Genomic DNA, 27,476 nt, shown 5'->3' with positions numbered 1-27,476 from the left:
TATTTAATCAACAGATTTCATTGAGCATCCATTATGTGCAAGGGACTTAGGTACAAAGAGAGGGGAAAGCGTCCGTAAGCTCATCCTCAAGAAACAACTGCTATTAACATCTTGAGTATTTTTCCTCTTTTCTTTTCTTTTCTTAGGAAACATATTCTGTGAATTCACTTTACTACATCAGACAACCATATATGATAATCAGCAAATAAAATTTTCAATGTATGTCTGACCCTTTTATTTAAATGAAGAGGACTATTCTAGTTTTCTAGTCACTTGCCTCAACTTTTCAAGTTCCATTTCAGTATATGAAGCTTGAAATTTAAGGAAAAGTGAAGAAGAGATGTGAGGGGGAAATTAAAAATAAGTTTCACTCACATTTTTTAATTCACTTTCATAAACCCTAAATAACCTACAATTTAAGTTATTAAAATTTTAGTTCAGGAGATTTTCCGAGCCTTTTGCTGGTGAAAGCTTTCCCTGATAGACAGATTCAGGATTTGGGACAGGAGATCCTGATCTTTGAGACCAAAGCAAAAATCTCAAACTCTTCTTTCAGATCTATTTTGCTCCAAGTGAAACCTGAAGCATTTAAAAATCCATCCATGTATAATAACACCCCAGGCTTTTTCCTTATCATCATGACTTGAGAAATTAAGTCTGACCAGAGACTTAACAGTGATTGCAGGAAGATCTAACTCTTTGCTCTGTGCTTAAGTTTTCACATCATTAAGGTCATTCTAAATTTTAACTTTTTTATCTTGCTTTTTTCAATTATCTTTCAAACACAAGTATTTCCATGCCATTAAATTACCTATAAACATGATAATGTTTAATGTCTACATAATATTCTATTATATGAAAATATCATAATTTTCTTTAAATTTTCTCTTTTTTGGACATTTTGGTTTCCAACTTTTAGCCGTTATAAACCACACTTGGAGCAAAACTTTTTCTTTCAGAAAAAGACCTTTCTTTCAGCAAAGATCTCCCCCAGACGGACAATCATTAATTCAAAAGGCATAAAGGTGTTTTAAGTTCTCAATACATCAATTGACTTTTACCATGGTATAAGAGAGCACCTATTTCACTATACCCTTACCAGGTATCTTAAATAATAATACCAGGTATCTTAAATACCAGGTATCTGGGTCATCTTAAAAGAAGGGGAAAATTGTTGACTAATTTGATAGATGAAATGATATCTAATGTTAACTTATATTTATTGGATCCCTGATAGGGTTCAATTCTTGGCCATTTCTGTCCCCTCATCTGTGAATTCAATTGTTTATTTCTCTTTTAAGATGTTAATGCTTTATTGATTTGTACAGGCTCTTTGTAAAAATATAAATCTGTTGTCTGTCATATTTACGGTGGATAGTTTTCTCTATTTGATTTTTGCCTTCAACATCCATTAAACACATATTTATCTGAGACTCCCCAAGGCATTGGTCTAGTCATCAAGGATGAAACAGACACAGTTCCTGCCCCTAAGGATCTCCGAGTTTAACAGGGGAAGGCAGGGGAGTAAATGATGAGTGCAGTAAGGCTTTCAAATGCTCTGTTGGAAGTACAAATAGACTAGAGTGGCCGCACTAAAAGAGGTGAGTGGTCACGTCTACACTTACCGGCTAGGAGAGGCTTCACAGAGGAGGTGATTCTTATCTAAGTATAAAATGCTGGGTAAATTACTAGAGCGACAAGGGACAAAGTGGAAAAAAGCATTCCAGGCAGAGGGAACACCTACAGACAGGGCCTGCTAGGGAAACGTCAATAGCTGGTGTTAGGCTAGGGAATAAAACTAAAACGTCAGGCAGGTCTTGAGAAAGAAGGGGCTCCAGACCTCAGAGTCACATAATTTTTTAAATTATATATAACTTTAGATGTTTAAGTCAAATTGAGTGTTACCTTATTCATCTCTTACATAATATTTAAGCTAAGAAAGTCCTTCCTGACCCAGAACTTTAATACTTACCTTTGTTTTCCTCTAGTTTCCATTTTTAATACTTTGTTTTCATTTTAGTCTTTACATTTAACTGTTTAATCCATCTGGAATTGACTTTGGTGTGTATAAGGTAAGCCTCATTTGATTCTTTTTTCTGTTTTAATGTTTATCACGTCCATATTGTCCATTAAGCTTTTCTCTGTAACCCTATCGTGCCAGTGGGTAAAACAGGGAGTGCTGAATAGCTAATAAAATGTATTCCCAGTTGGGGACAGTGCTTCAGGAAACAAAAGAAATTTCTCTGGGGTTTGCTCTTTCTCAGAGGTGTGTTAAACACTACAGGTACAAACTCACAGCCATTTAGGATCACCGCTCTCAGAGTACTACTGCTACTTTGTATTTATAGATTGCAAATTTTTTAAGGAGCCAACACTTTCCACAGAGAGGACTTTATTCTCATGACCACTGAAGCCGGGAGAGGGAAGAGGACTATGTCACCACTGCTTGATTTGTTTACTCCCACAAGAAATTATGTGGAGTCAGGCTTCTTCCCCTGATGCTGGCTGGAAATCAGGTGGGCTTGGCATCTCTGTACAGTACAGGCCAGACACTGGGCTGAGAGCTGTGACTGGTTAGGTAGGCAAGTATAACCTGACCAGATTGGTTCTGGACTCACCGGAGTCCCCCTGTGGTTACTTCACAGCATTCTGAAGACCTGTCCACCAATCACAGGGCTCCTTACTGGGTGAAAAAACGACTGCTAGACATTGCCAGGAGTCCCTAGCAACACCGTGGCTTTTGAAATCTGGAGGGGGAGGCCGTGCAGTCAGCTGATAGTAGAGGAGAGTGCTGATGCCTCAGGAAGAGACGGCTCTCAGGATGGACACCCCACCCTCTGAAGAACCCTTAGATAAGCAAAACAAAAATCTAGAAAACCAGGAAGAGGAGATGGAGTTTAAGGAACTAGATGGTCTGAGGGAAGCCTTGGCAAACCTCCGGGGACTGTCCGAAGAGGAGAAGAGTGAGAAGGCGAAGCTGTACTCCCGCATCCAGGAGCAGTCCCAGCTCATCTGCATCCTGAAGCGGAGGTCAGACGAGGCCCTGGAGCGCTGCCGGATCCTGGAGCTGCTCAACACAGAGCTGGAGGAGAAGAGGATGCAGGATGCTGAGAAGCTGAAGGCCAAGAGCGAGCAGGCCCAGAGGCTGGAGGAACGCTTTATGACCCTGGCAGCCAACCATGAGTTGATGATCCGCTTCAAGGACGAACACAAAAGTCAGAACATCAAGCTGAGAGAGGAGAATGAGAAGCTGAGGATGGAGAATGACCACCTCTTCAGCCAGGCTCTGAAGGACCAGGAGGCCAAAGTATTGCAGCTCACTGCCCGGAGTGAGGCCCTCACCAAGGAGCTGGAGTCTCTGAAACAGAGGAGCGCTCAGGAGGCCTGCCAGGCCCAGGCCCGAGAGAAGGAACTGCTGGAGCTGTTCCAGAGCCAGCAGGCCTGCGCCCACACCAAGGACACAGAGCAGCTGCGCAACCAGCTGCAGAGCCTCAAGCAGCAGCACCAACAGGCCATGGAGCAGATGGCCAAGGCCGAGGAGGCACACAGCCAGCTGAACCAGGAGCTGCAGGCCAGGCTGCAGACCGTCACTTGTGAGAAAGACGAGCTGTTGCAGCTGTCCATGGAGAGGGGCAAGGTGCTTCAGAACAAGCAAGCAGAGATCCGCCAGCTTGAGGAGAAGTTGGAGACGGCCGATGTGGCCAGGAGGCGTGCGCTAGAGCGGTTTGAACAAGAGGCAGTGGCCGTGGACAGTAACTTGAGAGTCCGCGAACTCCAGCGCAGGCTAGATGGGATCCAGAAGGCCTATGATGAACTCAGGCTGCAGTCAGAAGCCTTCAAAAAGCACAGCCTGGATCTTTTAAGCAAGGAGAGAGAACTCAACGCCAAACTCCGCCATCTCTTTCCATAAGGAAGCTTCTGGTTCCTCTGGCCTCCAATATAGAAATCAAGTATTTGTGCCTTGTGGCAAGAGTAAAGATGGGATTCCATTTATTCTACTTTTAAGTACAAGAGACCACTCAAAGAAAAACTACTTTACAATGACATTGTTGTTGCCATTGTCAGGATAACACCAATTTTCAGTCCTACCACCTAGAATACACGAGATTAACCAAATTTCTTTCTGTGCCTTTGAAATCTTCCTAAGTTTGCTATCAGTATCTCCACCTCCCCCATAACTCATTCATTCTCAACCTCAGGTATCTTCATGTGTCCTAAGTTTTAAAATTAGCAGCCATTATGGACTTGAGTGAATCTGTTTTTTTTTTTTTAATTTATTTATTTTTGGCTGTGTTGGGTCTTCATTGCTGCACACGGGCTTTCTCTAGCTGTGGTGAGCGGGGGCTACTCTTTGTTGCGGTGTGCGGGCTTCTCATTGTGATGGCTTCTCTTGTTGCAGAGCACGGGCTCTAGGCACGCAAGCTCGGTAGTTGTGGCTCGAGGGCTCTAGAGTGCAGTCTCAGTAGTTGTGGCACACGGGCTTAGTTGCTCCGCGGCATGTGGGATCTTCCCGGACCAGGGATCGAACCCATGTCTCCTGCATTGGCAGGCGGATTCTTAATCACTGCGCCGCCAGAGAAGTCCCCTTGAGTGAATCTTAAAAGTGCAATGGGATGTGTTACTGTGGAAAGAAAAAAACTAGCATAATTAGCCCTTGTAGATAGGTAGGCTTGTAATCTCCCGTAGTTGAGACTGTAAACTAATAGCATATTAATAGCATGGATAACTTGCAGAAAAGTGTCTGATTTTGCAACGGACCAAACAGTTGCTTGCTTCACCTGCTTTATGGCAGTATCCTTTCTATTTTATTTTAGTCGCACTAGCTCGGAGAACAAAAATTGAGCTCATTTAATTCTTTTCCAAAGTAGGCAAACTTTATTATAGTCAGTTAAATTCTTTTCCAAAGTAGGCAAACTTTATTGTAGTCAGTCTATATGAGCAATAAGATTCAAGTAAGTAAAATCAACCCATTTTAATTTTTCCTGCAAGCTTAGATCACATTCCATTTTCTTGGTTTTTCTCCTTAATAAAAACAGGATTTAGAGGTACAAAAAAGCAAATATCAGTAGTTTCATTTAATATTGCACAATATGCTAATAGACAAAAGTCCCCAGTTTGGGGTAATAGATCATAGCACACTGGATATGATACCTATAGCAACACATAGTGATTGTTGTGTTTCTATTAACATACTTTCTTGCAACTCTTTCATTTTATAAAAAAACCCATCTAAATGGAATGTATATATGTATACTTACATCATTTTTGTAGGAATACTTAAATGTGTAAGGATAAAAACAGATAATAGTTATTATATTTATGCAAAGTTCTTAAAGAGGTAGATGTAAAACTACACTTTATGCTTCCTTATTTCCCTGTATTTAGTTGACATGGAAGCATTATTATGAATACTTCCCAAAATAGATTGCAGTGTAGTATTTTTCTCACCCATTTAGTGCCAAGAGTGCCAAGAGTTACCTAATGATTTGAATTTATTAAAAAATATTACTTGGTACCTTTTTAATAAACAATTTTAAGCATCACTTGCCTTACCTAAAGCAATTTTTAAAACCTATTTTCTCACATTTCTATTAAGATTGTGGTATTAAATACAAATTCCAAGGATCCACCTTGCTGGCATGAAAGGACTATTTACTTCCTCTTACACATTACCAAGAATCAGAATATATAGGAGCTGATTAAGGTTACCCTTTACTGAGTCCATACTATTTATCATTGAACTGAAGCACTTTCAATATATTGTTTTATTTAATCCTTAGCAACACTGAAGAAGGTAATAGTGTTCATTTCTGTTTCAAAGAAGAGGAAATTGAGATTCAGTAATTTGCTCAAGGCCAGTTGGTCCCTGGGGAGCCGGGATTTTGATGACAACATCACACTGAAAGATTTATTGACTGTCTACTGAGTACCAAGCTCTGGGGGTGGGCACTGAGAATAAGCATGAAGAAGCATGTTTTCTGCCCTGGAAGAGCTCCCACACAGTCTAGCCCAGGGGCAAAAGAGCAGTCACATACAGTGTAATGTGTTTTCACAAGGGGTGTTATGAGATCACAGCAGGTAAAACACACACACACACACACACACACACACACACACACACACACCAGTTAAAAGCCTGAGGGTAAGGGTTGGGATGGTAGAGAGGATTGCCCGGGATGACTAACACAGAAGTTGATATATAAGCTGGTTCTTAAATAACTAGTAGAATTTTATCAGGTGTTGAAAAGGGAGAAAGATTTCAGACAGCATCGTGTAGAAAGTCACAGAGGTTTTAAAAAATGTCCAGAATACTTGGAAATCATAAGTAGTTGGGAGGAGGTGCGGAGAAGCATCTCTACAGATAGAAATAAGAGAAGAGAGGCGGGAGGAGACTGGCAAGTGCACAAACAGGAGCCACAGACGAGCCCTCTTCCTCCTCCCATGCAGGTTCGGGCGGATTAGCGAAGAGACTGGTGCGCATGCGTGCCAGCATCTCTTCCCGCCCCCTCCTCCACCCACGCTGGCCCGTGCAAGCTCCGCCCAAACAGCTGTCGGGTGGGGTGGTGATCTCTCCCATTCAACTTTTGTGCCCAGCCTGCGAGGAGGAGGAAGAGGCTCCTGGGCAAAGGCCAAGCGGGTTCTGAGGGCCATTTGAGCAGGGAATTCTAGGATCCTCGTACAGGAGTGTGGGCTAGTAGAGGACTTGCCACCTGGGCTCTTCATTAGGAGGGAAGGGTGCGTCTGGAAGAGCATGGGGGATGGGTAAGGTGCATGCTCCCTAAAACGTGGGCGCAAAGAAAGGGTCTCAGTTGCCCGGGTCTAAGGACAATACTGTTCAGTCATGCTAAGGAGTTTGTGTTAGGTTGAACCATATAAAATTGCCACTTTTTAGGTTACAAATGATTAGATGTGGGCCATTTCATAATGCTCACTCTAATACCCTTTTGAAAGATATTGAAAAGAAAGTGGGTAATGAGAATAGAAGGTTAAAGATGGATGCCTAGAGAACAGCTGAGGAAAGGAGCCCACAACACAAAGGAAGAAAGTAAGAGTAATGTGAACCTATCATGTGTCAAGTGCTTTTCATGTCACCCTCATACCAACTCTTCAAGGGAGGTTCAGTTATCACTATTTCATAGATAAAAATGAGACACAGAGAGAGAGGGTGACTCGCCCAAAGCCAGCAAGTTTTGGGGTGGCAGGGGTGAGATTTGAACCCAAGCCGCTCTGGGAGGACCGGCTTCATGGGCATGCCACCTGCACGGGGACCCTGCACTTGGTTCTACTGCTGCTGCCTTGAGGTCTTAATAATTGTGTGGCAAGGGGCTCCACATTTTCATTTTATGCTGGGCACAGCAAATTATGTAGCTGGACCTGCTTTCTGGCTCTAAAACCCATGCTTTTTCCCAGTATACAAACCACCTTCTAACCAGCCACAAAAGGGCAACGTTTTTTGTTTGTTTGTTTGGTTGGGTTTTTTTCCCCCTCTGTGCTCCACAGCACTTTGTAATTCCACTCTCAGTGCTTATCTTGTATTTAATCTGTGACCCAGACCAGATTAGGGCATGGGCAACTAGATTAGTTATTGTGGTATGCTCATCTGTAAAGCCATGCTTATCATTGGAACAAACTGTCAAAATGTAAATCAGCCACCTCCAAATTACTGCCCTTGAGGAGAAATTTAAAAACAAAACAGCAAAACTTTCTAAAGCAGACCTAGATCCCCAGTGAATTTGTCTGTGGCATCCACAAGCAGTAACCCTAAAATGAAAATCCATAGAACAGAGATTCTAAAACCAAATAACGTGTGACTAGTGCTGTGTAGCTAAGTGTGATCTTCTGTGTTACCTACACTGTAAGCCCTTCAGTGTGCCTCTAAGGAACTTGTCTGGTTGAAAAAAAAAAATCAAAGAGAGCTAGAAAAGGAAGGAGAACTACAGGAAAAATGAACTGACTGGCTGATGTCTTCACAACACTGTCTCCGTTTCACTTAGTGAAAATTAACTGAAGTTAATTTGTTTCTAATGAACAAAGTATTGATAGAAAATCTATTTCTCCCCAACTCCACTACATTGAAGTTAAACCTTTAAAGAACATTGTTTGAAGGAATACCTCCGCGGGTGCTTGCTGTTCTATCCAGCCCTCATTGACTCAGATACCTGTGGAGTAGCGGTGGCTGGGTCAGAGCAGGAATGATTCTCTGTTCCCCACTATGACAAGATGAAGAGAACTGGGCAGACATTTGAGATACTACCTCTTGGCACATGAATAAAGGAAAAAGGGCCACGACCCTAACTACTCTCCCCAAAGCTGACCAGATGACTTGTCTTCATTATCATTGGCCAAAATTGGGCCATATGCAAATACCCCAACCAAACATCTTCATGGGCAATGTTGCCACCATGACTGACTTGGACCAATCAGGATCTGCCTGGATCCTGGATAGGATAGGAATGAAGCCAATCTCTGTGGTATATAGTACATGGGGCTACCTGACAAAAGCAGGGCTTTGCCAGCGAGGATGAAGGGAGATGGATGTTGGGTGGGCCACCAGCAGTGTCTGCTGTACCACATCTACTTAGATTGACAGGGCTTTATCAGGCAGGGAGTCTTTTTTTCTTTCAATCTCAGCCTCTTAAAAAAGTTGTTGGAATTTTGGGAGGTGGCCAAGAATGGACTTTTCTAATCATTTGTCCATCTCCTTAAGGACAAACTGGATATTATTTTCCAAACATTAAGAACATCTTATTAAATGTAAGGGCCTAGGGCTACTTGATGTTGTTCTTTTCAAACCTTCTGTTTATCCCATTTGGCAAAAACTAATCCAAGAAAAAAATTTCCCCTTGGACAGAACTCCCTGGTCATTCATTACACATTCAACTAACTACAATGCCCCTTCTCCAGCCCCCTCACTCCTCAGTTCAACAAAGGGACTTATCCTAGCTATTTGTCAGACTCTCCCTATTTAATGCTTCTAATCCACTCTTATTTGCACTGGTGTAAAATAATCTTCCCTTTCATGTTTAAGATGATTCATTACGGAATTGTTTGTAATAGCAAAAGATTGGAAATACCCTACATACCATCAATATGGAAACAATTAAATAAACTGTGGGCCCTCCATACCTTGGAATACATTGCAAATGCAAAAAAAAAAAAAAAGGAAAAGCAAGAAAAAGGAAGCTCTCTGTACACTGATAATAGAAATATCTCCAGGATATATGTAGGGGAAAAAAACAGGGTGCAGGGACTTCCCTGGTGGTGCAGTGGTTAAGAATCCGCCTGCCAATGTAGGGGACACAGGTTCGAGCCCTGGTCCGGGAAGATCCCACATGCCGCAGAGCAACTAAGCCCGTGTGCCACAACTACTGAGCCTGCGCTCTAGAGCCCAAGAGCCTAGAGCCCGTGCTCCACGACAAGAGAAGCCACCGCAATGAGTAGCCCCTGCTTGCCACAACTAGAGAAAGCCTGCGCACAGCTCAAAGACCCAACGCAGTCAAAAATAAATAAATAAATTAAAAAAAACAAACAGGGTGCAGAATATCTATCATATATTACTTTGTGTAAGGGGGAGAGAATGGGGGGGATAAGAATGTAAACATAGGTACTCCCATCTGTATAAATAAATATTGGAAAAAAGAAATGCTAAAAAGAAAGTGTTTATTAGTGGTGTGGATGAGTGTGGGGACAGGGCTGGTAAAGGATGGGAGTGTGAAGGAAACTTCTCAACTCATCCCATTTTGTATCATTTGACTCTTGAACCATGTGAATATATCACCTCTTTAAAAATATAGTAAAATTGGGAATTCCCTGGCAGTCCAGTTGTTACAACCCTGTGCTTTCACTGCTGAGGGCCTGGGTTCAATCCCTGGTCGGGGAACTAAGATCCCACAAGGTGCATGGCACAGCCGCCAACCCCCCAAATATATATATATATATATGCATATGTATATTAAAATTAAAAACAATATCTGCTGCATAATTGCTTCCCAATAAGCTGTATTTCTGTGCAGATGACTCAAAAAGCCTACAGATTTTTCTTTCCCCAAGAACTGAGTAGACAAGACATATTTTCTATAGAGCCAAATATGGCCTGACAGATCTGGGTCAGGCCATTCAGCTGGAAGCTGCTGATTTCATTAATGTTCAGCCACATACGGCTAATGACAGTATCTTTTTCTACCCTAAGGAGTGCCTCCTATGATTCCTATTTCTCTCCTAAGTATAAAGATTTAAATGTATTAACTTTTCTCATGGATTTTCACATGTCTGTGTGAGACCTAAATTTTAGATTTTGGAAAGCCTATTTTCTCATCTATTCAAGTTTTTAGGCTTTGGGTGTTGGTTTTTGGTTTTGCCCTAACAGACAAAAAAAGATGTAGAGGTAGGGCAGGCCAAGCCATTCTGATATTCAATTTTAATTACTAACTAATTTATTTAATATATCTCATTAATGTAACAAATATTTATTGAGAGCCTATTATTGTCTAGGCACTATGTTAAATGCTGGGCACAACGTGAGCAATGCAGAGACATTATCCTCGCTGAATCTGCATCCTAGTGGGTAAGAAGAAAATGCTAAAGGATAGGATGACATGGGAGTGCATAGCAGGGTTTCTTAACATAAGGTAGAAGAGGTTAGGGAAAGCTTTTCCTAGAAGTGGCATTTAAGTTAAAGCCTATATAATGTATAAGAATTGTCCAAGAGCAGAGAGGAGGAAAACATTAAAAAGAAGCTCAGAAGCCTTCATAGCACTTCCTGTTCTTGGTAAGAAAACTGCTTTCACAATAGCCACACCATCTAGGGCTGCAGAATAAGCACTCACAGTAGACCCTAACAAGAGACTCTGGCTACATTAATCCAATTATGCTCACATCCATATTTATCTCCATCCCTGTCAGAAATCTTAGCTCAATCCTCCCCATGCCCTATCCCCACTCAAATCCTTTCACTACGCCCTTTAGAAACCCAAATCTGTGATCAACAAACTAGTCAAGGTATTAGTGCAGTGAGTGAAGGGGAGCATTGGCATCAGACTGCCTTGTTTCAAATCATGTCACTTACTGGGTATCCTTAAATAAGATCTTACTGGGTGAAGAGGAAATCAGAGAGCTAAAGCTTTCAGTGAGTGAGCATTTATCCTACTTTTCCTATCCCCTGTATTTCACAGGGGAAATGGCCCATACGTGGTGAGATAAAGTTGCTTTTCACTGAAAAATCCCAGATAATAAAAGAATCCCAGGTAATAAAAGTAGTGAAATAATTTATTCAGGCACTGATCATCATTAGATGAAACCATTAGGAGAAAGGTTAATGGAGAATTTTACTGTCACCATTTGAAAACATTGATCAATCTTAGCATCACTAAAAACAGGAAAGCTAGATGTTATATGCCTCCTGAGGTGACTCGCCATGAAGAGCAGCGCCTCCTTGGAAGTATTCCGGCCAAAAATGTTGAACCTTAAGCTAACTAAGCCCTGAGAACTAACTTCCCGCTTACAGGAAATATGGAGATGAGGGGAAAGTAAAACAGTACCAGAAAGCAAACAGACAAATATAGAATAATGGGACGTTGAACAGGACAACTGATCTGGCTTCTTCAGAAAATCAAATGGCATTGGTGAAAAGGGGTGGAGGAATGCTGTCTTAGATTAAAAGAGGTTTGAGAGATATAAGGAATGTATTCGAATTCTTTGGGTCCTTATTCAATCAAGCCATCTGTAGCTGGAAATTTTTGACACAATTGAATATTGACTGGGGTTAGATGATACCAAGAAATTCATAATAATTTGACTAGTTGCAATCATGACATTGTGGTTACAGAAATAATGACCTTATTGTTAAAAATGTATAGTGATGTGTGTAGGGATAAAATGACATATGTCAAGGATTTTTATTTTACAATATTTCAGGGGGAAAAAAAGGCAGGGGGATGAAGCAAGTGTGGCAAAATTTTAATAATTCTTAAATTTGGAGGAGCATACAAGGGATTCAGCATACTTTTTTCTCTAGCTCTGTATGATTGCAGATTTTCAATATTTAAAAAATCAAAGTTAATAAAGAGCTCAGGTTTGTGAAGGAGAGAGGAAGAGAAATGATTTGAAACTGGCAATGGGAAGCAAGAGCAGCTCAGCCAAGGTCTGGCTCTGGGGTGCCTGGGGTGAGAGAGAAGACAATTTCCCACCTGAGAAGTGGAGTCCTTCCTAACAGAACACGAAAAGCTCTGGTCCTACCCTTCCAAATCTCTAATGCCCAAACTTCCTCTACACCTGCTCTCCCTTTCCCCAACGGAGCAGCAAATCTCAACTTCAGGGGCTGCAACTGTGGGGTTGATTAGTTGGGAGGCATACCAGTAATTTGTTACTATTTTATTGGTTACAAATGTTGGTCATTTTAAAATAAAATAGATCAGATTCCAGATTAGTCCACAATACTATAATTCTCATTCATTTACATTCAGAAATGGTTTTTTGAGAGGAAAGGAATGGAAATACAGCTAGCACACTGAGAATTGAACATAATCCATGCAAATACGTAGCACTTGTAAACATAATCCTATAGCACCCTAGACAATGTCAATCTTTTGAGTCTTTAATGTTCATCCAATCATAAAAATCCTCTCATGGTCTTAGTTCCTACCTTTTACAAATTATACTTCATGAGTGCATAGGCAAACTATATTAAAATGAGCACTCCGGCCTCTGTAGCACTCTTATCCTTCTGCTGTATCTATTCAGCAAAATCCCAACCCTGATTCAGCTGCATTCCCTACCATCTCTACGCCAACCCTCTGTTATAGGAAAGCCAATAAATGTATGTATTGGTGATGAAGTACCATAAAGTCATGGTCTTTGTGGAGGATTTGATAGATTGGTACTCATAATGTATTTCAGTCCCTCTTTTAATGTGGGTGGTTTTTTTTTGAATTTTTGAATCTTATTTTATTTATTTTTTTATACAGCAGGTTCTTATTAGTTATCCATTTTTTAAATACATATTAGTGTATATATGTCAATCCCAATCTCCCAATTCATCATTTTTATTTATTATTTTTATAAATTTATTTATTTATTTTTGGCTGTGTTGGGTCTTCGTTTCTGTGCGAGGGCTTTCTCTAGTTACGGCGAGTGGGGGCCACTCTTCATCGCAGTGCACGGGCCTCTCTCTCACTGTCGCAGCCTCTCTTGTTGCAGAGCACAGGCTCCAGACGCGCAGGCTCAGTAGTTGTGGCTCACGGGCCCAGTCGCTCCGCGGCATGTGGGATCTTCCCAGACCAGGGCTCGAACCCGTGTCCCCTGCATTAGCAGGCAGATTCTCAAACACTGCGCCACCAGGGAAGCCTCCCAATTCATCATTTTTAATGTGCTTTCCTGTATGGCACAAATGGAAAAACTAAAACAAAAGAAACACAAAAACAAATTATATTTGCCAGACACCTCTGCAGTTATATTTGGAAGATGCAAATGAGGCAGGGATCCTTTCCCTCTGCTTTGGCTGTTTTTGCTGCCAAGCACATTCTTGAAGACATTGGGTTTTCATCCTAGTATTCATTCACTAGTTCTATCTATCTATCAATCATCTATCAATTATAGGTGATTTACAATATTATATTAGTTTCAGATGTACAGCATAGTGATTCAATAGTTTTACAGATTTTACTCCATTTAAAGTTATTACAAAAATAATGGCTGTAATTCCCTGTGCTGTACAATATATCCTTGCTGCTTATCTATTTAATACATAGTAGTTTGTATCTCTTAATCCCATACCTCTATCTTGCCCCTTGCCCCTTCCCTCTCCCTACTGGTAACAACTAGTTTGTTTTCTGTATCTGTAAGTCTGTTTCTGTTATGTTATATACATTAGTTTGGTTTACTTTTTTAGATTCCACATATAATTGATAACATACAGTATTTTTCTTTCTCTGACTTATTTCACTAAGCATAATACTCTCTAGGTCCATCCACATTGTTGCAAATGGCAGAATTTCATTCTTTTTATGGCTGAGTAATATACCAGCCATAAATATGTATATATTATATATCCATTCGTATATATATGTATATAGCCATTCATCTGTTGATGGACACTTAGGTTGCTACCATATCTTGCCTGTCATAAATAATGCTGCTATGAACAATGGGGTGCATGTATCTTTTCGAATTAGTCCTTCCTTTCTTCCTTTCTTTCTTTCTTTTTTTTTTTTTTTTTTTTGCGGTACGTGGGCCTCTCACTGTTGTGGCCTCTCCCGTTGCGGAGCACAGGCTCCAGACACGCAGGCCCAGCGGCCATGGCTCACAGGCCCAGCCGCTCCGCGGCACGTGGGATCCTCCCGGACCAGGGCACGAACCCGCGTCCCCTGCATCGGCAGGCGGACTCCCAACCACTGCGCCACCAGGGAAGCCCCCTTTCTTTCTTTTGATGCTTCCCCCAGGAGCAACCTGTCAGCCACCTTGGAAGTGGATCCTCTAGTTTTAGCCAAGCCTTCAGATGACTCCAGCCCAGGCCAAAATCTGGCTGAATTCCATGAGAATTCCAGAGCTAAGCTGTATAGCCAAGGCACTTACAGATTTCTGACTGATAGAAACCGCCAGAGATAACAAATGTTTATTGTTATTTTAAGCTGCAACAATAAGCACATGTTTATTGTTGTTTTATTGATGTTTTTAGGTTTGGGGTAACTTTTTAGGCAGCAATAGATAATTAATACAACAGGTTGAGAGTTTTGGCAGCAGCGGTGCTCTTGAAGCTAACATTCCAGCTTTCTATTTACAACTTTCCCAACTGGGGCAGAGATAGCAGTGACCTATCAGGCCTGTTTGGCCACATTGTACTGAGAGGCATTCTTGATCACCCAGCCTAATGCCCACTCCTCCAGTCCTTCCAATTACTTTGTAAACACCTTCTCTGTATTACATCTTTTTCTGCTTAAAATAGCTGAATTGGTTTCTGTTACCTGCAACTGAGCTTAACCAAATAAAAATACCCATCTCAAAGCAACAACTAACACTAGAGGCATTCCTGCTAAAGTCAGGAATAAGACAAGTAAGTTGGTTATTAACAGCATTATTTGATATCGATCTGGAAATGCTGTTTCATTATAAGTCAAGATAACGAAATAAGTATTGCAAAGAAGGAGCCAAATTTGTCATTATATATAATAAGGTGATATAATTGTCTACCAGGGAAATTTGAATGAATAAGCTAAAAATAAAAACTATTAAGAAAGTTGAGTGGGTAAGTCAGTTAAAAATTAAACAAAAAAAAATAGCTTTCCTATGTAGCAACAATAACCATTTAGAAAATATAAAAGAAGACATAATTTAGTCCAGTAGGAAAAAAATGCATGAAGTCACTGGGAAAAATAAATTTAATGCAATTTTCATGAAAATTCCAGCTTTTTTTTGAACTTGGAAAATTTTATAAAGTTATCTGGAAGAATAAATATTCAAATAGAGATTAAAAATTCTGAAAAGTAAGACTAACCAAAAAGGACTTGTCCTATGACATATTAAAATATATTATAAAATTGCATAAAAATGTAGTGATTTTGCTTCCAGAATGGTTAGACTGATCAATGAAATAGAAGAAAAAGACCAGAAATAGATTCAACTTTATGTAAGAATTTAATATCTGGTATACATGTTGGGAAATCAGTGTGGCAAGTATGAATTGTTCAATAAATTATATTGTGGCAAATAACTTTTTGAAAAAATTATATTCCTATGTCACATTTTATACTAGAATAAATTCCATTTGGAGCTAAACGAAATAATCACTTGTTAAAAACTCTTAGTAAATTATAAATAGAAGTAATTAAAGAAGTTCTAAAACATGTAGGTAAATATCAGTATTATTTAGGCTAATAAAGCCTTTTTAGGCTTAACATCAAAGCCAGAAACCAGGAAGAAAATTTTGATAGATTGACCATTTAAAAATTATAGCAAAACAAGAAGTTTTTACCCCTTTCCTCCCCCAGTAAATGATCAACTGGGGGAAAAATTGTAAAATATATAAGAGACAAAGGTATGTTTTCCTTATAATGCAAAGAGTTCATATAAATCAAGAAGGAAAAAGACAGATATTTTCCCTGAAAAACATTTTCTCCTACCTCAGAGAAAAATGGGCTAAGGAGGTAAAAAGGCTATTCACATTAGAAATCAATTGGTCATGTGAAAAACATTCAACCTTCTAATAATCAAAGAAATGCACATTCACAAAAAAGGATATCACTTTTAATTTTCGGATAGGCACATTCTAAAAAGAACAAATCCACTCTCATGAGTGCATAGGAACTACATACCGTGACCACCACTGGGAAGGGATACCTTCCCATATGTAATAAGGACCTATGTATAAAAACTTAGCCAGGGGCTTCCCTGGTGGCGCAGTGGTTGAGGGTAAGCCTGCTGATGCAGGGGACACGGGTTCGTGCCCCGGTCCAGGAAGATCCCACATGCCGCGGAGCGGCTGGGCCCGTGAGCCATGGCCGCTGAGCCTGCGCGCCTGGAGCCTGTGCTCCGCAACGGGAAAGGCCACAACAGTGAGAGGCCCGCGTATCGCAAGAAAAATAAAAATAAAAATAAGCATGTGGACCTATATTTAGTTGTATGAAAGATGTCCACAAAAGATGTCTACTCTCACAAAAGAGTAGAGCTCAAAGAACTAAAATAAACAATGTGTTGTTCTATGTCTGTACATAGAAAAACTCTATTATACACCAAAATTTTAATAACAGTTATTTTGAGGTAGATTATGGGTAATATCCTTCTACTTATTTGTACAGTTCTGCACTATCTGAATCTTTTGCAATGATCATTATAACCAGAAAAAAGAAAAACCAACTCTGAAGAAGGAGAGAATGAGAAGAATGAGGAGAAGAAAAGGGAGGAATGGTGAAAGGGAGGGAAAGGCATTTTCTGGGAGTTTTACCCTTGCTTCAGTTGCTTTTTTTGTCTTCTGAGGCTACGTTGTAAAAACTTTCTTCTCTTTCAGTTTCCTACTTTCCTCTTAATCCAATTGGAGAGGCTCTTAAACAATGTATATTTAATCCAAAATCTTGTAATTTAGGGAAAAAATGATAAATCAATCCATGATCTTGATTTTGCCCAAGGAGAAAATGCAGTTCGATGGGATTACCAGCCACACAAAACACCTGTAGATCAAAATATGCCAGAATATTTATTATCTCAAACTGTTTGCTGTTCTACTTTAGCAAAACCTTTCCTAATGGGAAGGTTAAGAAGGACATGGAGGCCACTTATTTCTTCTTCTAGATACCATATGTTATGCTTATTTGTGCCCCTTGAAGAATTGTTTTCATTTGGTTGAGCTTTGTGTAATGCCTTCAGCTAAAAGTTGGAGACCGTCTTCATTCATTCATTCAACAAATATTTATCGAAGCCTCTCCTGTGCCAGGTGCTGTTCTGGAAAATTGGAACCTATCAGTGTCTAGCTTTCCTGGAACTTGCTTTCTATCGTTCTAAGAAACAGCCATATAAAGGTAGCTATTGGTGAGGCTATCTGTTACTTTATTCAGTATCCCATAGAAAAGTTTAAGACATGAGAACTGGAAAAGTAGTTGAGGAATTCATGTATACTTTACTCATAAGCAAATAAAGGAAAGTTTATTTATTTGTTTGGGTTACCAGGAAGCTTAGTCTATTGTTAGCTCAACTTGAGGAATTGTGTAAGATTTTATGTCCATCCTATTATAATACAAACTTTTCCTCCTTTCAGAACTCCTTATCTTCCTATTTCATCTGTATTTTCACTGGCCTTGCTCTGTAAAAATTTGAGTTGTTTCACTGTATTCTAATGTATTTGTGAACTGCTTCAAATTTGAAATACCTTGTGGGACTAGAGGAACAAAATAACACCATGAGGAAACAGACAAATCCAGAATGTGGTGCATTTTTCAAGACAACTGACCTTGTCTCTTCAGAAAGCCAATATTAAGAAAAACTAAAACGTGGAAGGGACTATTCTAGTTTGACAAATGGGGGAAAAAGCAGTCGAATGCAATAAGTGAGCCATGATTGGATCCTGGTTCAAAAGAACATATCTGCTATAAAAGATGATTTTTGAGGAAAGCTGAGCAAATTTGAATATGGTATGCGTAATAGATATTAGCAAGATTGTTAATTTTCTCAAGACCTGATAATAGTATTATGACTATGAAATAGAATGTTCTTATCTTTAGAGGTGCATACTGCAGCATGTTTGGGTGGTGTGTCTTGTCTGCAACTTTGGGATGATTCTGCAAAAAAAAAATGTTTTACAAACACTTATATACAGATAAAGCATATATGGCAAAATGTTAATTGTTGAATTGTTGAGTCTGGGTATTGGGTACTATTGTTGAATTAGAGTGGATACTGTAATATTCTTTCACATATTCTGTATATTTGGAAATTTTTATAATAAAAACTTGGAAAAATTAAATTACATATGAATGACTTATTCACCTCTTTTTTCTTCTAGTACTCTATAAGTGTTTGAGTGAAAAGATCTTGTGATATAGCGAAAGGGCAAAGGAGCAATTCCAAGAAGAATCTGATCAGCAGTCTTAAGTTCCAGGATAACGAAGATTATTCAAAAATTAGGTATCTAAATGATCAATTCTGAGCGATACTGGCTTCACTGGAGGTGGAAGCTAGAATACAGAGTATTGAGAATTGAGGGCCGACCACTTTTTCAATAATTCCCAGGTTTGTTGTTATTTTTGCCGCTGTTACTATGACATCACTGGAGATCTGGAGCTACTCCAGCTCCAGACCTCATTCGAACTCTCGCGATACTAGAGCCCGGTGGAGCGCGAAATGCGGTGGGAGGGGCTGGAACGAGATCGACTGACTTCCGGCCAGGCCGTTGTCTGGGTGGCGCGGTCGAGTCATCGTTGGGCCTCGCCGCTTCCATCTCTCTTCCCTCCACCGCTTACCCCCCCCCGCCCCGGCGCGGGGGGTCGACCAGCCAAGTGGGGCGGGAGGCGACTCGGACCTTCCTCTTCATTTCGTTCTGGCCTGCTGCCCGGCTACCCGCTCTGGGTCCTTGGGACCAGCGAGGCCCGGTCTGAGGGGCCGGGGCCTACGTGGGCCCGCCGTCGGGCCCCATGAGGCATAGCCTGACCAAACTGCTGGCGGCCTCGGGCAGCGACTCCCCAACCCGCAGCGAGAGCCCGGCGCCGGTCGCGACCTGCTCGCTGCCCCCGGACTTGACCCGGGCGGCAGCGGAGGACGAGGGGACGGCGGCGGCCGGGTCTCCCGGCCGCAAACAGCCGCGCGGCGACGAGGGCGAGTCGGACGCCGGGAGGGGGGGCCGTGGCATCGTGGCCGCGCGCGCGCCCTCGCCCGAGGAGATGGAGGAGGAGGCTATCGCCAGCGTCCCCGGGGAGGAGACGGAGGACATGGACTTTCTGTCCGGCCTGGAACTGGCGGATCTGCTGGACCCCCGGCAACCAGACTGGCATCTGGAGCCCGGGCTCAACTCGCCCGGGCCTCTCTCCTCGTCCGGCGGAGGCTCGGATAGCGGCGGCCTGTGGAGAGGGGACGACGACGACGAGGCCGCGGCTGCCGAGATGCAGCGCTTTTCTGACCTGCTGCAGAGGCTGTTAAACGGCATCGGAGGCTGCAGCAGCGGCAGTGACAGTGGCGGCGGCGAAAAGAGGCGGAGAAAGTCCCCGGGAGGAGGCGGCGGCAGCAGCGGCAACGACAACAACCAGGCGGCGACAAAGAGTCCCCGGAAGGCGGCGGCGGCTGCTGCCCGTCTCAATCGGCTGAAGAAGAAGGAGTACGTGATGGGGCTGGAGAGTCGAGTACGGGGTCTGGCAGCCGAGAACCAGGAGCTGCGGGCCGAGAATCGGGAGCTGGGAAAGCGCGTACAAGCACTGCAGGAGGAGAGTCGCTACCTACGGGCCGTCTTAGCCAACGAGACCGGACTGGCTCGCTTGCTGAGCCGGCTGAGCGGCGTGGGACTGCGGCTGACCACCTCGCTCTTCAGAGACTCGCCCGCCGGTGACCATGACTACGCTCTGCCCGTGGGAAAGCAGCAGCAGGACCTGCTGGAAGAGGACGACTCAGCCGGAGGAGTGTGTCTTCATGTGGACAAGGATAAGGTGTCGGTGGAGTTCTGCTCGGCGTGCGCCCGGAAGGCGTCGTCTTCTCTTAAAATGTAGGGTCAAGTAATCTGCTCTTTATCCGCGTTTACCCCTTTCAACTCCCTTACACCATGTAAAACACCTTAGTGGGACATCTTCACTGGACACATTTCAGAGGAGGAAAAAAAAGTAATATTGAATCTTTAAGTGTTTAGCTAAAAGCATGAATGTGACACTGTAACCAACTCCTAATGATAACATGTCACTATTAAATCTCTCTGACAGTTTCTTTTTTAGGTGATTTCCTTCCTGCCAGGCTCCGTTGTAGGGGTTACAGAACAGTCGTTCCCGCCTCACAACCTGGTAAGGATCCATCTCTTCACGTAACGCTCATGCTCTGCTGCTTAGTCTACTTTAATGGGCAACATCTCAATTTGTGTGTGTGTGTGTGATTTTTTTTTTCTTTTGTTTTTTGGAAGGTGGGAGGGGAATCTAATTTGGGCCCTGTCCACCCTGGAAACAGACTTGTGCTGGTCAATATTGTATTCAAGTTGCTTCTTCTGGTTGAAATAGCTGTTAATGTGTCCCCTTGTTCAGACTTGCGTGTACCTAGCTCTTCTGTCCCCAGTGTGGACATGGCCTTGGATGACATCGGTTCCAACTGTACACTGAAAGCTGCTAATAGAGATACAGTTTGGAGAAAGTGACACAGGTGAAGTTGAATGGAAGTTCCGAGTTGTACAAGGTGCAAATTGGAATTCCAATTTTAGAGCAACTTTTCAGAGGTTGACAATAAGTACTTGGGGCATACACAAATGTGATAGTTATTTTGTGGAGATGACAGAAATCTCTTAAATATTCAAGAATGCCTTTTAGTTTTCATAGATCTAGATATACAATCTATTCAGATTAATAGATTTTTATATCTCACCATTAGAGAAGTTGGAAATTAACATGCATATCAGACTCCTGTGTTAGTTACTTAAAGGAAGAATAAGAATGGTTAATGAAATGTTTCTTTGAGGACCAGCACAGTGATTTACCCTATCACTGAGTATGAATAAATTGTTGAACACCTTTATTTTTGTTGTATTAAAATTTTAGGTTAAATTTATGTATGATTAGATATTGAAGGTTATGAAATGTGAATGAAAACGTGTAAAGTGAGGCTTCACAAAGAATCTTATTCTCCATATTTCAAGGGTATTTGTCCTATTTAAAAGTAAGTTTTAAAATTGAGTGACTTAATGACACGATTGACACTTTTTCCAAAGTTGGGACATAGTCTTCCTTTGAAGTACTCTATTATCTATTGTCCAGTTGTATAGATTGAGTCACAGTGTCTTTCAGTGTAAGAGACATTAAGAAATTCTTTGTGAAACATCACTGTTTGATAAAGTATATACGTATTTAGCATCCTTGTTTTTCTTTGTGCTAAAGTGGATACAGCTGTTGGGGCAGAAGAGACGGGACCAGCTGCTGGCCACATTTCCTGCTTTATTTTAAAAGGTAGTATAAGAAATGAGGAAAAAGAGGTAATATCAGGGCTTCTGCTTTTATTTTAAAATGTTCATAATTAAAAAGTATTTTCCAGCAGTCCAAAGATGTAAGTTATCTTACATATAAAATGTTTTATTTTGTTGTTATTTGGTTATGAAAATGGAATCTTGTTCTTGCAGAACTGTAAATGTTTTGTTGCTAGATAATACACTTTTGAGACCTAACTTGGTCTCTGGTTTCCAGTGCATTACAGCATATTTTGTAAAATCATCTACTGCACTTGAGCATGAATGGATAGTAGCCAAACTCACAACCTGGAGTGATGAACCTGCTTATACCTAAGTGCAGGAGCAAGCCCCTCACAATGCAGCTGCATGGATTTTTAGTGCCTACTGAATTATATATATAAATATATATAAAAACCAAAAGTAGTTGGAAAAGTTATCTGAAATGACTAATTTGTGCTATCTTTATGGAATATGTTAATGTAGCTTTTTGAAACAGAAGCCTTGAATTGAAAGTTAATTAATACTTGAACATTTTGTATATATTTCTTTGTATATAATTTTGTGCAGTACCAATGACAAAAATATGGTGTCATAATAAAACCAGGTTTGTTGATCTTTCAGTCATGGGCTCAAATAATTTATTCATCTCTAACATGACATTAGAAAATAACGGATGAAAATAGGAAAAATGATTGTTGTTAATGCTGTGGGTTTTAAAAGGTTCTGGAAGCAGTAAGTGCGTTTTTCTAAAAATTATACCATTCCCTTGGAATATTTTCTTCCTAACGTCAGTGATTTTCCTGCACTATTTGAAGTTTGGGGCTGGGGAGAAACAGTAGTCAAAGCTTTCTGAATTGGGATGATTTGACATTCCAAGTATAGATTTTTAGAATGTCATTTTATAAATGGCAGTTTTTGGAAATACTTGATTAAGAACTTTTGAAAATGGAGATTAGTATCGACTATTTTAAAAGCTGCTTTGTTAGGTTGCTTCTGTTTTAACTGTCTTTTCTTAGTTTCCATCTCATTCTCTTTTTTTTCTAATTTTGGTAAATTAGTGATTTTGTCATTTTTTGCATCAACGTCATGGTCTTGTTTTTACATGGTATTGCATGTATTTAGGACCTATCTAACAGGGGCTTTAAATAAATTTGGTCATATTTATGTGTAAACATATTTTACTGTAAATGTTTGGGTTTCTGAATTTACAACAGATATGTTTATTTCAGTATGTAGTAAACAATATCTTAAAGTGTCCTATTCACTACTTGTTAATTAAAAAAGTTATGATTAATATGAAACTGTTGTCTTACTATTTTTAGAAAATTGTGTTCTGAATGATTAGTAGTTGGATAAAGGAGATTTCTGGAATATAATATGGATTTAGAAATTTTCAGGTTTGGCTCTATTTACTGTAATGGATGAAAGCAATTTAGTGTTTGGGGAATCTTTTTTTTTTTTAATTTTTTTTCCTAATTGTGCCTCTGTGGCAAAATGATACAGCAAGTACTAAAGATGTAGCTTTTAATGTTTGTCTTCCGATGGTGACAGGAATTTATACATTAATTGAACTAACACATCATATTGAGTTAATGTTTCTGCACTTCCTTGACCAAACCTAACTAAAAAGTCCACGTTTGTTAAAATGTAGTCACACCTCTGATATAATCCGACAAAAAGTGTTCGAAATATTTTAAATATTTGTGCATTTGATAATCACTAAATTAATCTCTCTCTCTTCTCTTTAAACAGCTTAGCAGTGTCTGCAAAAACGAATCTTTTCCTACAACCTGTTAACTGACTGGACTGATGGTAACAAAGTAATTGTGGGAGCCATGTCGGTCAAAAATTTGGCATCTGCTGAAAAAAATGAATGCCATTTTCAAGTTCCCAAATTACTTCTATACTGATTTCACTTTCCAGAAATGGAGATATGAAAAGATTCTCTGGAATCCTTGAAAGACTTAATAGAAATACATGAGACAAAGTTAATTTTGGAACAAAATTATACTTATTTTTGTCTTTCATGGGAGTGATACTCAGTTCTTTGCATACCTTTTAAAAATTGCAACCATTGGAGAAGAGAATGATAGTATTTCATCAAGGAATATTAGATTCTTTACATAATCAAGCGCACATTCTGTGGAATTAGATTTAGTGGAGTAGAATTACATAAACAGGCCATCAGTGATCACAGGCATATAATGAGTTTGTATTTATTTCCTCGAACATGAGAACTAATCTGAAGTACAGACAGACGTTGCTGAGTAGAATATAAAAGTTAATGTAAAGTCTTTAAAGAGTAGTCTTTTTAAATAGATGCATTGATTTGTCTGTATATCTTTGAAAAATTGATTATGATTAAATGTGTGGGTAGTTAATTGCGATTCAGGGTAATGCCAAGATGTGTGGATTCTGAGGTTTTTGGCTTCTTGAGCTTTCTCTGAGGACTTATTAAAAATATTTTGAGGTTTCTAATGAATGGTATACTAGTTTCTACTGTTTTATATTAAAATTTCTCTAGTATGTAAGGGCTTTAGTATTCTGGATGATGGGAGTGGCTTTTTTCATGGAATATGGTTGTTTTACTTAATTGAAACATTTTTTCCAGTTCATTACAAGTGTGAAAAAACACTCAAAACTCTGGTTGTTTTATTTCATTTTTGTTGGATTATGTTAATACATTCTTTCACCTGGTCTAGACTGAGTCATTTTATCTTACTGACTCATTTGGGAAGTGTGCAGATGATAGAAGTGGGAGGGGGTAGGAGATAGGCTCTTAATCTTTTTTCCAGAATGATTCTTCATAATAACTATACAGTTTGGTTATTGTATGGTGATACAAAAAATTTATTAAATCCATTCAGTTTCTTGTAAGTGTATTCGGTGTCTCTGATGCCAGGCAGCAAAGCGCATTCCCAGTGGCTTATGCTTATGTGATTGATGGATGCTTCTACAGTATGAACAGTACAGCTGGTTGTATTGTAACCAAAATCAGGTAGGCATCAACACTATTTGGTGACTATAACTACTGCTTTGATAGAATAGAGTGGATAATTCACTGATAATGAGTCATTACCTTTTAAAGTATGTGATTACCTAGTTCAGTATTTTGGAGGTATGCCTTTAAGCTAAACGATCTTATGACTAAGGTTGAATAGGTAGTAAAATATTTTCAAGTGTTTAGTTTTTTCCCCAGGCTATCAATACAAAGTTTTGAGACCTTCCCAAATGGTTATATTTTTATATTTTACTGTACTGTTTTTTGTTGAGAAACCAGGTAGTTACCATTTAAGCCAGGGATCACAAAGGGGAGGTCCTCCATTAGAAACTTGTAAAGTGTTTGTTTGGCCAGCACAGTACTTTTTACATGTTTGAACTTGAATACCTCAATACTCTCTGCCAGTCACTCCCTATTGTCTTATAATACCAGACTGAGCTCAGAGCTCTGACCTAGACTGCAAGTGGTCATTTACATGCAGTTTTAAAGTGCAGGAAAATTAAACTGGAGATAATTTAAATTTTATTCAGAAAGTAAATTTCTTTATCGTTTTCAATAAATCCTGTAATATTAGAGGAAAAATATTTTTTAAAGATAAAGGTTAAAAGAAAGTTGCCCTGTTCATTGCTTTGGTTACTCATAGTGTTTTTATTCCTAGTTTTTTACCTTTCCCCAATTTGTACATTCAGGATTTCTTAGTTAGCCGTTTTTCCCACTTTTTAAAAAGAAACCGGGTCACAGTGGGCTTTCATAATTTTTTGTAGTTTTTGTTTGGCCATGCCACGTGGCTTGTGGGATCTTACTTCCTGAACCAGGGAATGAACTCGGGCCCTTTGCAGTGAAAGTGTGGAGTCCTAACCACTGGACCGCCAGGGAATTCCCAATTTTTTGTAGTTTTCTTGACCCAAAATTTGCTGGAATTCATCTTTTGCTCAATTTTCAGTTAATCTAATTTAAAAATCTAGTCACTTGGTGTTTTGAACATTCGTGTAGCTGTTAATATGTACAGATTTGAATTTTATTGGTGGCCCAACTTCCTTTAAAATGTGCCATCAAATTCTGTTTCCTGGGCTTCCCTGGTGGCGCAGTGGTTGAGAGTCCGCCTGCCGACGCAGGGGACATGGGTTTGTGCCCCAGTCCGGGAGGATCCCACATGCCGCGGAGCGGCTGGGCCTGTGAGCCATGGCCGCTGAGCCTGCGCGTCCGGAGGCTGTGCTCCGCAACGGGAGAGGCCACAACAGTGAGCGCAAAAAAAAAAAAAAAAATTGTTTCCTTTTTACCCACTGAGGTCAAACCCCTCTGGCTTCTAATGTACCATAGTCTGGGGTTTACAAATTAATATCTTAATTTAAGTATAGTATAACATGAACCTTCTTTTTTAAAGCCAAATAACTGCACAGAATAAATTCTGAAAGACAGGTTTAAATAGTTTGTTTACTGTGACAGAATTGAAATAAACTATTTTCCTGACTGAGGCAGTGTTCTTCAGGTCTTAGCTAAAAATGACTGTTTCCTTAAATTGTAATGCAGATCACAGCAGGCTTGCACAAATTTGCCCCCTGACCAAAAGTTTTGGTAAAGTACATTTGTAGCAACAGGTTTAAAGTAACATGTTCTTTGGCTTATGTTGCCCATTTCTACTAACTGGGAAGATGATTTAAGAAAAATATGGTAGAAGACAGATGTTAGAAATCGTTTTTGGTTGCAGAAACCACTGTAAATTTTTGTATGTTTATAGATGGTGGTATGCTAGGGAGTAAGTACGGTGGGAGTGTTTAAGGATAAGTAAGGAAACAATTTGCGCTAAATTATCCATTTAGTAATATCAGTGGGTTTTGAATTATCTAAGTTCATTACACCATTCTCTCTTTTTAAAGGAGTCTAATTCAGTAATTTGGGTTTCTTATTTTTGAAGTTAGGAATTTTAATTCTTTTTTTTTTTACTGTGATAAGTAGAACTCTGCTTTAAATAAAAATGACAGCACACATAAAATGTATAATTTTGGGTCAGACAGCTTTATCGTGGTATTTTAGCTTGTAAAATAAAGTTTTTTGGGTTTTTTTTTTGCCTTTTATATGTTTTTCCTAGTTGTAAAGGTAAAGCATATTCATTTCAGAAAGCTGGGATTATCCAGAAAGGAATCAGAATGAAAAGAAAAATCAGCCTTAATTTTATAACCCAGAGAATATCCACAGTAAAATACAGATTCTTTTGTCTGATAATTGGGATCATTTTTTTTATCAAACATAGTTTGATAGGGAATTTTGTTTTATAATCTGTTTCAATCTGTTTTTTTTTTTGACCTCGCCACGTGGCTTGCGTGATTCTACTTCCCCGACCAGGGATTGAACCTTCACCCTCAGCAGTGAAAGTGTGGGGTCCTAACCACTGGACTGCCAGGGAATTCCCTTGTATTTTATTAATTAAATTTTACATCTTTGGCTGCACTGCTTTCTTTAAGGGCCACTGAAAGCCTGTCCCACTCTCAGAGCTGCCTTTTTTAGGTGACAGGCTAAATCCTTTCATATAATTTTAAGTAGCATAAGATTACTTAACAGATATATCACTATATTTGAAAAGAATAGTTAAGATGCTTGTGAATGTGGTCTTGGATGACACAAATATTGTTTGGTATGACTGGCCTGTTTCATAAGAAAGTGTTGGTCTAGCTCTACATTGTGTAATACTGAGGCTATTATCCACATGTGGCTAAACAATTTAAATTAATTAAAATAAAAGATTCAGTTATTCAGGTGCACTAGTCAAATTCTGGGTCCTCAGTAGCCATATACGTCTAGTGCTAACATATCAGTCATATATAAAATATTTCCTCCTCATCACAGAAAGTTTTGTTGGCCAATGCTGATTTA

At 39.9% G+C, this 27,476-nt stretch overlaps 2 protein-coding genes across 9 annotated transcripts; both read left to right on the top strand.

The window, feature by feature from the left end:
* The first annotated feature begins 2,794 nt into the window (after positions 1–2,794).
* On the top strand, positions 2,795–4,244 carry CCDC89 (coiled-coil domain containing 89). Its single transcript, XM_060157872.1, has one exon. The coding sequence runs from the start codon at positions 2,795–2,797 to the stop codon at positions 3,908–3,910; it is 1,116 nt and encodes a 371-aa protein (XP_060013855.1). The 3' UTR covers positions 3,911–4,244.
* Positions 4,245–18,833: 14,589 nt separating this feature from the next.
* Positions 18,834–24,082, top strand: CREBZF (CREB/ATF bZIP transcription factor). Of its 8 annotated transcripts, XM_060160150.1 has the most exons (5): positions 18,834–20,170; positions 20,382–20,459; positions 20,694–20,808; positions 21,537–21,605; positions 23,357–24,082. In XM_060160150.1, the coding sequence occupies exons 1-2, from the start codon at positions 19,113–19,115 to the stop codon at positions 20,395–20,397; spliced, it is 1,074 nt and encodes a 357-aa protein (XP_060016133.1). In that variant the 5' UTR covers positions 18,834–19,112; the 3' UTR covers positions 20,398–20,459; positions 20,694–20,808; positions 21,537–21,605; positions 23,357–24,082. The 8 variants fall into 8 exon arrangements, with proteins under 8 accessions (XP_060016133.1, XP_060016130.1, XP_060016129.1 ...); XM_060160147.1 differs by lacking the exon at positions 20,694–20,808; XM_060160146.1 differs by having other exon boundaries at positions 21,537–24,082.
* The last annotated feature ends 3,394 nt before the right edge of the window (positions 24,083–27,476 follow it).

The sequence above is a fragment of the Lagenorhynchus albirostris genome, chromosome 9, assembly GCF_949774975.1.
Source record: "Lagenorhynchus albirostris chromosome 9, mLagAlb1.1, whole genome shotgun sequence".
Lineage (NCBI taxonomy): Eukaryota > Metazoa > Chordata > Mammalia > Artiodactyla > Delphinidae > Lagenorhynchus > Lagenorhynchus albirostris.
The sequence above is the reverse complement of the archived record's forward strand: the minus strand, read 5'-3'. Positions and strand labels throughout refer to the sequence as shown.